This window comes from Sminthopsis crassicaudata, chromosome 2 (genome assembly GCF_048593235.1).
Source record: "Sminthopsis crassicaudata isolate SCR6 chromosome 2, ASM4859323v1, whole genome shotgun sequence".
Lineage (NCBI taxonomy): Eukaryota > Metazoa > Chordata > Mammalia > Dasyuromorphia > Dasyuridae > Sminthopsis > Sminthopsis crassicaudata.
Genome location: NC_133618.1, coordinates 85,595,703 through 85,609,599, shown reverse-complemented (window position 1 = coordinate 85,609,599; position 13,897 = coordinate 85,595,703). Strand labels below are relative to the sequence as shown.

Sequence of the window (13,897 nt, the reverse complement as noted above, 5' to 3'; positions counted from 1 at the left end):
TATGTATTTTTAATTTTTTTTAGGTGAAGAATATAGGAAACTACTTTAAACAACACCTTTTACAATCCAGACACAGAGGAGCATTTGAATTGGCTTACACTGGCTTTGTAAAGCTAACTCAAGTTCTAACCAGGTAAAAACCAAACAAACGTTCCTTTTGTATATATTTTATAGAGTTAATATGCAAGCCATGTGAAGAAAGAGCTTACAGCTTTGTGCTCTAGTGTCTATAAGAGCACATTTTGGTTGGCTGGAAAACTTCTAGGAGAAATTGTTTTCTTAGGTCTTATTGTATAGCCTTCTACAGATGTTTGAGTGAAATGTCCAAACCTGGCAATGGTGTCCTTGAAGTAGATTTGAACTAAACTTGAATGTTTTGCTAAAAATAACTCCCAAATTGCTATTTTTTTTCTTCAGTGAATGAACTGAATGTTTGGTCTGTTTGAAAATTACTTGGTATTTGGAATAAAGCATTGCTGGGTATGTGTGTAAAATTATGTGAATGTGTGTGTGTATGTGTGTGTGTGTGTGTGTGTGTGTGTGTGTGTGTGTGTGTGTGTCCATTATAGGCAAAGAAACACTTAGCAATTTAGTAAGTTTACTTTCAGAAGTTTATTCTCTAGGAATCTTTAAATGAGAAGTAAGTAGGTTGAATAATATTTTTTTTCCTCTAACTGGAAAAATACTTAGGTAGGCTTAATATATTTTGTTAAAAAGGTACATGTTTTTGACATTCTACTTTAATGACAATTTTTTTTTCATTCATATAGCACCTTTCCTCTAAAGTTGGCGGAGGAAACCTTAAATTACTTAATGACTAAGTGTTCACTGGCAAGTGTTTTCCAAATAAAAGGTAGTATTTTCCAGGAAAACATTTCCATTGCCTGGAAACCTTTTGAAATGAAGCAGATTTTTGCCAGTATTGTGGCCTTAGCAAACATTTTATTTTGGGCTGTTAAGACAACTACCTCATGAACATTTTCTAAACATTTTTCACACTCCTGGTAAAAACATTTGCAAAATATATTAGCTGTTATGGTAGCACAAAATGTTTTCTAAATGATAATTTATTAAATAAAATACACTTGCCATAAAATGGCTGTTTCTTGAAGGCATTTTGACTTTTTTTTTTTTTTTTCCAATAAAGTATGGCTTCTTTTCTATCATTACACAACTGTATTGATGTTTCACTAGAAGAGACAGCTAAGTGGTGCGGTAGATAGAGCAATGGTATTGGAATCTGGAAGACCTGCATTCAGATCTACCCTTGGACACTTACTGTGTAACTTTGGGTAATTATTTTACTTCTAACTGCCTCAGTTTATTAAACTGTAAAATGAAAATAGCAAAAGTACTTACTTCCCTGGGTGCTGTGAGAATCAGATAAGATAATTCTTGTGAAACATTTAGAACAGGGCCTGGAAAACATCAGGTGTTTAATATATATCGAGTGCTTTTCCTGTTTGTAGCAATCACTCAGCAACCCGAGTAGCATCTACCAGGATCAGCTTAGGTGTTAGAGATATTCAGAAGTACAAGAACTAGCTAGGGATTCAGAATTTAACACAGTGCAGCAAGAGCAAATAGTATGGCACAGTTTATTATTATATGTTAAATTATGTGGTAGCAGCTATGTGTACAGTATAGGAGTTAGGGGAGGAAGGCTGGTATGGAAGAGCTTGAAATTTGACTGTTCTTTGAAAGATGGCTAACCTTTAAGTAGACTGAGGGAGGAACAGAAAGCATTCCATGAGAGAAACAACAGAAGGGTGGTAGAAGTGATTAAAGCTTGCTTGACGTTGATGACGATGACATTGTATTAGGGTGTGATGGTAAATAAGACAGCTAAAACCAGACAGGTAAGACTAAGACTTGATGGAGTAGGGAATGGAAAACCATTGAAGACTTTTGAGCAAATCAGTTACATGATGGAAATAGTAATTATCTTTTTATCTCCCCCTCTCCTTTTCTATCCCCAATGCGATACATTTACAAATATCTAATACTTAATAAATAGATAATTAACTAATTAATTAAAGATGGGAGAGATTAGAATCAGGCACAGGTAAGTATAATACTTTTTAATCATTTCAGCAACAATGGAAAGGAAAAGATTGAGTCTAAAACTTTAAACTTGTGCCATTGAGCTTATAATCTAGTTTAGGAAATTAAATAAATACAGGCAACTACCATTATCCTTTCAAAGAAAAAAAAGTAGCATTTGTTGACCCATTGGATTTGGTAGAGATGGATTAAATATGATTCCAGTTTTCAGGCCTGTTGGATGGGGAGAATATTTGCACCATTAACAGAGACTAGGAACTTGGAAAGGAGAATGAATTTACTTTTGGGCATCGTTAGTTAGTGGTGATTCAAGTGGAAATATATAATCACCAGTTGGAAATTTGAGATTGGAGATAATGGCTTTGGGAGTCATCAGTATGGGAGGTTAGAGTTGAAGCCAAGGAAGGATGCCTTTTCTGAAGGAGAGAGCATAGAGTCATAGGTTTAGGGTTGGAACAGATCTAAAAAGCTATCCATGCCAGCCCTATCATTGAAAGGATGAGGGAGCAGACTCAGAAAGACCAAGACAAAAAGATAGGCACTAAGCTGTGGGGAACACCAGTAGCTTTAGTTGTATGGTGCAGTGGGAAGAGTCTTGGATGGACAGTAGCATGGTTGGGAGAGGAGAACACATTCCTGGTTTCCCAGACCTCCCTTGAGAGGGGCCACTCAGAGGACCCTGGACTGCTCCTTGACTATTTTTGACCTATAATATGTTATTAGTTCTCGACTGCTACGTCTACACTAAGTGGGTCTTGATTTCCTTGGAGACATTTCAAGTCTGCTGACCAGAATGTTTAGCAGAGAACATCTTTTCAGTGTGTGTGGCTTTCTTTTGTTTAATTTTCATTTTTAAAAGAAAATTTGTTGCTATTGGTTTCCCTTTGATAGCCTTTTACAAGCCTCCTAAGCAATGAGAAAATTGTTTATGTACAGAACTTTTTTTTTTTTTTAAAGAAGTTTGCAAAAAGAAATCTTAAGAGATCATGAAAATCCGCTGAAATTGAGGCCAGTTGCTGGCCTTTTCTTGAACTACAGCTGTGTTAAGGAGGAAACACTTAAAGAGATTAATGGGTAAATCACTGAAGAGTTAAACATGAACAGCATTTGTTTGAATTGGTTTTTAATAGGATTATTCAGAATGTCTTCAAATATAAACTGACTTCACAATTGAACAATCAGCAGAAAACAAATAGAAATAGGAGGCATCTTCTTCAGGAGTGTTATGAAAGCTGTATATGAAAAAGCAAAATTTTGACTTTGTTTAAAAATATATTGAAGAAGCCAATTTTTTTTTTATTATGAAGTGCTTTCTTTTAGAAAAAAAGGAGAGTTCATATTTTCATTCTGTAAAGGATGATAAGCCCCATCATTTTAAAGATGGAAAAAAAAATCTGAAAACTGACCATGGGTAGGCATTTCATTAGGCTTCTGTAATGGCAGTTATTAGTCAGTTACAGTGCTTTTTACTAGGTTTTCTTCAACTCGACAGACAATTATTAAGTTCTCTCTCTTCTCTTCTCTTTCTCTCTCTCTCTCTCTCTCTCTCTCTCTCTCTCTCTCTCTCACTCTCTCTTTCTCTTTCTTTTCTCTCTCTCTGTCTCTCTCTCCCTCTCTCTCTCTCTCGTCTCTCATTCTCTATATTTGTGTATGTGTGTATGCATGTGTCTCTCATTCTCCTCCACACACATATACATACACACATATACACATACATACTTACTTCCATTCGTCTCTGTTAGTCAAGCCAGGGTGTTATTTCGTGCATAAATTTCATCATGAAGTTGATATCTGCTTGTTTATTTCCAGTTTCCTTAGATTCTTAGGCTCTTTCTCCTTCTTTTCCATGACCATCATTGTCATTATTTTCCCTATGAAGTAAGTCAGTGTGGCAGACTGCATAGAGAGCTGGTTTGAAGCTATCAAGAAATGGATTCATGTTCCACTTCTGGCTAAATTAGGAATAATCCTGTATACATTACTTTCCCAGAGTGGTCTGAGAACATCACTAAAACTACAAATTTGAGACAAATGTCACAGTGCTTTCCCTGATAAATGTGATATTGGTCCTTTATTATTTGCACCAGAAGGAAAGACTAACTTTGTTTTTCCCCTGCATCACTTTCCCATAGGGAAAATATAGAGGCTTCATAATTAAGCTTTTTCCTATTTTTTCCAGCCTTCTTCCATCTTACTGTCTCTTTATGTTCTCTACTTGAGATTAATTCATCCCTGAAATGTTCTGCTCCCTTACCTGCCTGGTTCCCTGCTTTCTTTCAAGGTTCAGCTTAAATCCTGTTTTTTGCAGACCTTTCTTAGTCCCCTTTAGCTGCTAATGCTATCTATCCCTTTTCAGATTACCTTCATCTACTCTATGTATGTTATTTGTGTCTTTATTTACATGTCTTACCCACTAGGACCAAGGCTGATTTTTACCTTTCTTTGTATTTCCATTACTCAGCACAGTACCTGGAATATAATAAGTTTTTAATAAATGCTTGTTAACTGAATGATTGAATGATCAAAAAGTTCACTAAAACTCATAATAACTTTTAGCATGTCTGGTGATGGAAGTGGGAGTGGATAAACCAATAGATATTTGTTCCTCATTATTGATATAATAATCCGTGATATATACTTTCAAGTGAAACTCAATTTATTATTCTTCCCAACATCTATCAGAATGTAATGTAACCAGTCAAGTAGTCAGCAGATATTTTTTTGAAGTCAGGACAGCTATTTTTGCAGGCTTGATTAGAAGAAATTAACTGGCAGCATATAGCAAATTTTCTATCATAGAAAACCAATACTGATTGACTTTTGGAGACCCCAAATTAAAGGATAGTAGTTTAACAGAAGTGCCCAGATCCAATGAACATCACTTAGTCATAGCCTGCTACCATTTAAATCTAGCAGAAAGAATTCACAGGACTAACTTTTGTGGATTGAAATAGATTTATACAGAAATCACTTTCTTCACTTTATTGTGTATGAAAAAAACGACATCTCTGAAGATCATAACGTTAGATAAGAAGTGTGTGAAACATTAGAACTGAAAAATAAAGCTCAAAATGATAATCCATCCTAAAAGAAAGTCAATTACATCTTGTTCAAATCTTTAGCCTTATTTCTTTTTGCCAAATACATGTCCATATAAAAGGTATGATAATTTGTGGTCCATTTAGCATTTTGTAAATTTTATTTTTAAGAATCCCCTTTGTATTTCAATTTTTGATTGGAATTAAAAGGATTTAGGGAAACTTAAGGGACAGCTTAAGATGGCACAGTGGATAGAATGATGGGCTTGAAGTCAGGAAAACTCATCTTCCTAAATTCAAATCCAATGTCAGATATTTTCTAGCTATAGACATTGGGTAAGTCACTTATCACTGTTTGCCTCAGTTTCCTCATCTGTAAAATGAGTTGGAGAAGAAAATGGCAAAGCCCTTCCTTATTTTTGCCAACAAAACTCCAAATGGAGTCACAGAGTCAGACCCCACTGAGAAGTGACTGAACAATAACAACAAACAACAGGAAAACTTAAATTCTTTGACATCTTTAAATTACATCTTTTTTTTCTTGTAGATGTATTCCTATTAATGTCTCATCTGCATCCCAGTCTTCAGTTTTCACAGTTCATATCTTCTTCAGTTTGCCCCTATAACTGGAAAGGATATTATGTACTTTTATTTTCAATTATGTATCAACTTTCCAGATATAAGAACATTTCTTTTAAAAAATAGTAATGTTCTGGCTAAACTGTTTAGGAATCTTGTTCCAGTAAAGAATCTGAGATCTATCTGGGACCTATTTTTAGTTGCAGAGATCTAGAATTGCTTATGTTAATTTTTCCTCCTTGATTGGAAAGCATATTTTTAATACTTTAGGAAATCCAACTGGAGGAATAATCCAATTGGGAACTGAATGTTTTTGCCACTTATGTCTCTTCCCACCCATACCCCCTTTTATGCATAGCATCTAATAATTCTTCCCAAGATTTTCTCGACTTCAGATTGATAATTTAATTTTATTTTGCAGCTATTATTGTTCTTGCTAAGGTTCCTAAATAGTTCCTTGTTTTTGTTGTTTTGTTTTGTTTTGTTTTTGTCTGTGGCAAACCAATACCAAAAAAAAAAAAAAAAAAAAATTGGTGGGGGCAGGGGAAGTATATAAGTGGAGATTGAGATTGTCTTTACTGATAAGCACCATTTAGATTGGGTTTCAGTTGGGTAAATAATTTCTGAGGCTTGAATTTTTCCCTCACTTCGGTATTTTTGTTTCCTTTAAAAAATGCACATGCATGCACACACCCTATACATCTGTCAATGTTTAGTGTAATTTGAGATAATAAACGTAAAACTTGAAATAATAAACATATTACTTGACCAAAGAATGGATGAATGAGGCCTAAAAGAATGAAAAGGAGAAGTTATTTTAGAAAACAGATGAAGATTGGAAAATCTCTTTAAGTTAGGAGAAATAAACATACTGGTAGAGTTAGAGGAAATGAAGGAAACATTTTTCAATTAACTAAAGTAATATACCTAATCGGGAGTCAGCAAGAACTAGTTTTCAGCCTTAGCATTCTGGGGTGATGGATCTCTGCTTGAAGATGTTAGAAAGCCACTTCATGGATGGTACACTTGATTGATTGGCACAAAATGGACTTTAATGACCCAATTAGTTGAGTGTACAGCACATGTAATTTGATTTTAGTCTGTGGGTTTTATGCTTATCTTAGAACCCATAACCACTAGAAGTGAGATTGCCTCTGTGGATAGAAGTTGACCTAACCTGTTTATAGAATGATAATTTGCTTCAGGGATCTGCTCCTGACTGAAACCAGGGCCCAAGCACCAGTTGCCAGAGCTGAAGTTACACTTGTTGGTTGGCCTTTTAGTAGAAATTGAGAGCATGACTCTTCACTCAGAATTTTCCATTCCTCCTCCCTCTTTCCTCCTACCTGTCCCTTTTTCATCAATCTTGAGGCAAGAGCTTGGGAGTGATGTGATCAGACTTGAATTTTTCATCTGTCTTATTCTCACTTTTCTTAAATAGCTAGATTAATCTTTAGATAATAGATAATAGATGGGTCTGGAATTGAAGCCTTTCCAGAAATTGTGGTCTGCTAAAATTTCCTTTAAAAAATCAAGATTACCTCCACACAGCCACAGGGCCAGCATATTGGAACTCTAAGGGACTTTTTAGACATAATGTACCATGGAATGTATATGAACATTTTCAACACCACATCTTTTTTTTAACTTTGATTTGTGATAATCAGGCAGTTTAATTAATCTCACTTTGTCCCAGTTTTCTTCCCTGAAAAAGGAGAGGTTTATATACAAGATAATATCTAAGCCCCCATTCTAGCTCTAAAAATTCTCTTGATGGTATCTGTACTTTTAGTTTCTGATTGAGAAAGTTTGGGGCTTTTGAGATATAAAAGTTTAGAGGAAGTTATTTATTTATTTATTTATTTTTAGTAAGAGTTATCCAGTTCTGATCTCTTCAGAACATTTTGTGGATTAACGTTTTTTAGGAAGGGCCCAGTTTATGAAGACTTTTCTGCCCCTTGAAAGAAAACCATTTGGGGACTATAAACCCAAAGGATATTACATATATGTTTTATAGTGGACACCGGTAGGGAAGTCAAACAAAAGGGAAATCTAGATTGAGTTGTGTGCATTTCCACAGAGGGACAATAGCTGGCAAAAAAGCAATGAGTTTGGAATTCCCCTTTGCCGTTATCAGTGATTATAACAGAGCTGGCATGAGGAGCCAGTGGCTGTGCCTCTGGGAGAATCTTTCTCCTTTCCTTGCTAAACCCTGAGATGTGCTAGATGTGACAGGGAACCAAAACAAACACTGAGGGTTTGTTGTCTTATTCTTAGGGAGTATTTGAGGTTTCCATTTCTATTGCTTAGTTTCTTTGTTCTCACAGAAACATGATGAAGTCTACTGGGTTTTTCCTCATACAGTAATCTCTTCTAGCTAGAGAGTGTTCTTAAACCTTTTACGTGTGTCCTGAACTCATTGGGAGACAGTTCAGTGAAGTCTGTGGACCCCTTCTCAGAATTATGTTTCTAAATGCATAAAATAAGATTAATAGGATGGCAAAGAAAATATTGAAATATAGATACTAACTTATGTATATTTTTAAAAAGTTTACAAACCATAGAAAAAGACCCTCAACCTTGGAGTTCTTGCTTTTTTCTACCCTCCTCCCACTGACTAGAGTTTTCAATTGTTGGACCAACAAAAGATATACTTAATATAGGGAAAACCTGAGTAATTCATGCCAGCAGTAGTTTCCATATAGTTTTCTATGATAACCTGTTTTTTAAAATTTCTGAGTGCTTGACTCCAGAATTATTCTTTACATTGGGATCAGTCCAAATTTATTAGTCTCTACTAGGCCAGGAAAGTCTCTTTAAGCCCCGGTTAAAGGATCAAGGCTTTTTAAAGGACCAAGGAGAACTGTAAATGGGTTGGTTATGACCAAGTAGCACTTTTCAGGGTCATTGTCCATCTTAATACTGTGTAGTAATCCAGAAAATAATTATACTGATAACCTCCTTAAAAGCCCGATCCATTAGTTGTGTTCTAAAGGGAGGGAAAATGCCAAAGTAATAGAATGCCAGCCACGGTAATAAAGTGAAGATTTGTATGCCCTAAGAATGCTTTGGTAGCTGTGAAAGCCTGGCAGGAGCTCTAAAATGGTGGTCAGGAGGACTTTGGCAGTACCATTATTGGAATAGTGTAATGAATCTACGATATAGGCAAGGTAAAATAGGGCTGCAGACTGGCTCTGCTGGGAATTCTCCTAAAGATCAACTTGATATGGAGGAAAGTGGGATTCCTTAATATTCTGGTATTACAAGAAGGTGAGATACCTTGGAACCAATCAGAAATGCTAGCCCTTCCTACTGGCAATGCTTCAGGTGGTCCAATAGCAGCTCTTCAACATAACTTTTTCCAAACCCTGGTAAAGTAGTTAAAAAAAAAAAAAAAAAAAAAAAAAAAAAAGTAGTAAAGTGCCTAGGAGCAGCAGCATACACCCATCTATCCCAACCCTAGATCTCCAAATCATACTTCTAGCCTATTTCCAACAGCCATCATACAGGGAAGCAACATTTATAGACCTCTGGAAATCACAATTTCATATCTCCTCAGCAGCCACAGCTAAGTCAAATGATTGACTACTGGTTTTATCAGTAGGGAAAAACAAAAACAACAAAAACAAAAAACAAACCTCTGAAGAACTCTCTATTACTATTTGCTTTGCATCTGTATCCTAAGGACCATTGGGCTTTTTTGCACTAGCCCTGAAGCTAAACCATCCTATGTGTATTTTCTTCTCCCATTAGAAAGTAAGCTCCTTGAGAGCAGAGACTATCTTTTCTGTTTGTATCTGCAGTGCTTAGTATAGTAAATATTTAATAAATAGTAAATAAAAACTTTTTTTTCCCATTCATTCTTTTAGCTGATAGTGCTTACCACTAAGGGAGATAAAAACCATCAATATGCAGGAAAGGGATTGAAAGCATGAATAAATTCGTTATACATGAATACTATATATCATGATAAAATTGGAAACAAATTGCCCAAATAATAAACAAGGTTTAATCTTGCCTTTTTTTTTTTTTTTTTGTCATTGGCATCTATAGTTTCAAGTAACACAATAATTTATTATTGACCTGTTCAGGGCAGCTATAAAAAACAAACAAACAAACAACTTGACTTAACTAGAAAACATCAAGGCATTACTGCAATCTTAAGAGGAAAGTATTGAAGGTTTTGAGTTCATTGAAAATCTTTACTTATGGAAATTATGCTGAATAACAAAATATGATAAAAATGGCATTGATATTTCATCATATTTTGAAAAAGAGATGGGCATGTTTAGATTAGAAGTCTGGAAAAATTTTTTCCTTCTAGTTTTGTAACATGCATTAAACTAGCAATTCAAAATAAGGTAATTTAGAAATGCTAATATTTGCTATAGCCATCAAGACCACATGCATTCTCCTACATAGTATTTGTTTAGAAGTGTAAAAATGTTTCACAGCTTAAATGAGATAGTGGTTGCCATTTGTTCCTCATTCTTGAAGAAAACCATGATATTAGGGAGGGGATGCCATGACATGCAAGTGAGTCAATTTAAGTGAGGGAGATCTGTGCAGAGTCATCAACCTTACATTCTCTTCTCTTCCAGAGCCATTGCCATGATAAGAACTATAGGGTATAAGGAAGACCTAGACCTAGCAAGAAAGATGCTAGTCCTAAGGACAAATGCCAAAAGTGCTTCAAGAGAACTAGTGAAGATCTATGGAAAGACAGTAGAAGACAACAGCAATAGTTAGCTGACACATACAATAAAAACTGGGGTGTTATATATCCAAATTAAAGCAACATCCTGAAAGGAAACTGGAAAACAGTGGAATATTTGAAATTCTAGATTCTCTTCATTCTCCATTGAAAGAAAAAGCTAAAAGATTTAGGTGATAGGAATAGCACAGAAAACAAGAATTTAGCATAACAAAAAAATTCACCATGGAGTCTTGAAGAGTAAGGATATTCAGAGGAGAAAGAATACTGCTGAAAATAATGTGGAAATTTTCTGACTATGTGTGTAATCAGGAATCAAAGGTAATAGAAAAGCAAGTTGGATCAACAATTTGTGGAGAAGCACCTTAAAATGCCATTTAGTCACAGTTGGATTAGAACATTGACTAAAACTTTAACTTTTCTGAAAAATTAGAAAGTGGTGGGGCTAGATGTGATTTGCAATTATTGCTTCATAGCACGTTACTATTTAATGTACCTTAATAGCAAAAGATACCTTAATAGCTTCTTCTCAAATGTAATTCTGATCTTCCTTTTGTTAAAAGAAGGTATCCATCATGTCTTTAAAAAAAAAAAAAAGGAATATTTTTATTTTCTCCAACTACATGTAAAACAATTTTTTTCCATTTGTTTTTAAAACTTTGAGTTCCAGATTCTCTCCTTTCCTTCCCATCCCTACTACTCATTAAGACACATGTGAAATTATGCAGAACATCGCATTTACTTCCCAAGATTGTTGTGACAATCATATGATATAAATTTGTAAAGTGCTTTGCAAGCCTTAAAGCACCATGTAAGTGCTAACTGTTACTAAGTCTTTATCTCTCGTTGACCTCTTTGTTGTTAAAGCAAAATACAGATTACTAGGAACATTTGTGTAAAGAAGCAGTATAACATTTTATATGTTTGTTCATATATAAATATTGGAATGTAAAGTTAGGAAAAGCTGAGTTTTTCTTGAAATTCCCTCAGATGAGGAGATGGGTACACGTGGTGACATTAGTCTCAATCTTTTTCTCCGAGATCTTGAGAAGCCTGATGACTCTCATTCTTTTTCTTCTCTGTCCCTCTGAATCCCACTTTCTTTTCTTCCCATCTGATCCTGTACTTCTCATCCTTTTTTATTGTAGTAAGTTTATTTATTTTTAATATACATTGTTTTATGAATTATATTGGGAGAGAAAAATCAGAACAAAAGGGGAAAAGCATGAGAGAGAAAAAAAATAGAAAAAAGAAGTGAACATAGCATATGTTGATTTACATTTGGTCTCCTTAGCTCTTTTTCTGGATGCAGATGGCATTTTCTGTCCAAAATCTATTGGGATTGTTTTGGATTACTGAACCACTGGGAAGAACCAAGTCTTTCATAGTTGATCATGATACATTCTTGCTATTATTGTGTGCAATGTATTCCTGGTTCTCCTTATTTTGCTCAGCATCAGTTCATGTAAATCTTTCCAGGCCTTTCTATAATCAGCTTGTTCATCATTTTTATAGAAAAATAATATTCCATTACTTTTATCTAATACAATTTGTTCAGTCATTCCCCAATTGATGGGCATCTACTCCTTTTCCAGTTCTTTGCTACCACAAAAAGAACTGCTACAAATATTTTTGCACATTTGGGTCCTTTTTCCTCCTTTATAATTTCCTTGGGATACAGACCCAGTAATGGTCAACGTGTAAGAACAGTTTTATACTCTCCACAGCCCTAAAATTTTTCTTGGTCCTTAACTAGCTTCTCTTTTTGTGTAAACTTCTGAGTCTGACCAAGCCCTTGACCTAATTGGAGCAGGCTTTTTGTTTTTAAAATACCTAATTGAAATATTTTTGATAAAAATTCATCATTCATAGCTAATAAATAATTGAGATGTGTTCTCCCTTCATACAAAATATGAGCAATTAACAATTTCACGCTTACCTTAAATACAGTGAAGTGTTTTGATTTACTCAGTGAATCCCTACCCATACATATCACTAAAAAAATCTATAAACAGAAGAAAACATTGTTTGTGTTAGGAACAAAAAGGGTGAGCAATAAGCCCCAAGTATCTAAGGAGGAATTTGCTCTCAGTTTGATAAACTACTGAATAAACTGCCCACAAATTCCTTAGTGATTGTATTGCCTTTTTTTTTTAAATTATGTTAAAGACTTTGACTCAATTTCAAACTCAAGACTTATTCATTTAATGAAAATATATAAATAGTCCCAAGTATAAAGAGGGTACTTGATGAGTATTTGAGAACTTTTGCTGTCCATATAGAAAAGTATTCTATTTAGTACATGACACCAACATAATAATATTTAGAAGAGGGACATAAAACATAACATTTTGAGTTAGGAAGTCTAAAGCTCATTATGGTTTTGCCTAGTCTTGAATTCATTATCTCACTTAACTAGAACTAAATATGATTTCTAAATTGAAGAAAGAGTCAAACCAAAACATCTTATTAATCACTTAATGTTCATGGATGACATCAAGTTATATGACTTCACCAAAAGCAAAATAAGAACCTCCATCATGTGGAATTTTTCAACAACGATATAGTGTCATTTGGATTTAATTAATGTGAAATTCTTAAAGTATGCTAAGCAAAGAGAGAGTTTGAAGGCATTGAGATTGAATGTTAGTTGAATTGAACCAATAGATGGTGACTTTGGACTCCTCCAGGCAAAACAAATCAGGCGTAAAGATGTCAAAGAGAGTGCTGTGACTGACTACTTAAGAGATTTACTGGCATCCTGAAATCAAAGCTGAATAGGAAGAACACATTTAAAGCAATTAATACCTACACCATAAAAATCCTAGGCATCATTATTATTACACAGTGCTAATCTTAAAGTATACTTGCAGCAATATAAAAGGAACCATAATGTCCTTAAAAGAAAAGTCACTTGATCCTATCATTCCCACTAGTTATCTCCTGTATCTCCTCCCCTTCCTGGTTAAACTTGAGAAAGCTATTTATAGTCAATGTTTCCACTTCCTCTCTTTCCACTCTCTTTTAAAACACCTATATTTTGATTTCTGACATCATTCATCTAAAACTGCCCTTCTCAAAGTTACCAGTGATTTCTTTAAAAAAAAAAAAATATATATATATATATATGTATATATATATATATATAATTTTTTTGTTGTTGGAGTTTTCTGTTTCTTATATCATCAAAATATCTTACCTATCCTTCCCCCTCCAAGAATCAAAGATTTAAAGGTTTTTGTGAAGAAGGGGAAAAAAAAATTACCACAATTGATTAATACATTGAAAAAGTCTGAAAACATGTGGGATGTGTTACATTTGTGGACCTCCCACTTCCATGAAGAGGTCTTTCATATCTTTTCATATCTCTTCATTCAAACCCAGCTTGAACTTTATAAATTTATTAAATTTATTTTAGATTTTTTGGCGTATCATTATTTAGTGATTTCTTTATGGGCACATCTATTGTGCCTTTTCTCAGTTCTCATTCTTGAGCTCTCTG

The 13,897-nt window shown here is 34.4% G+C and overlaps 1 protein-coding gene across 1 annotated transcript in view; it reads left to right on the top strand.

Moving 5' to 3' along the window:
* The window catches only part of THADA (THADA armadillo repeat containing), a 418,709-nt gene that overhangs the window by 62,097 nt on the left and 342,715 nt on the right, over nt 1–13,897 (top strand). Inside the window, exon 22 of the mRNA XM_074286698.1 lies at nt 24–133. Within this exon, the coding sequence (XP_074142799.1) occupies nt 24–133 (110 nt within the window). The remainder of the gene's footprint in view (nt 1–23; nt 134–13,897) is intronic.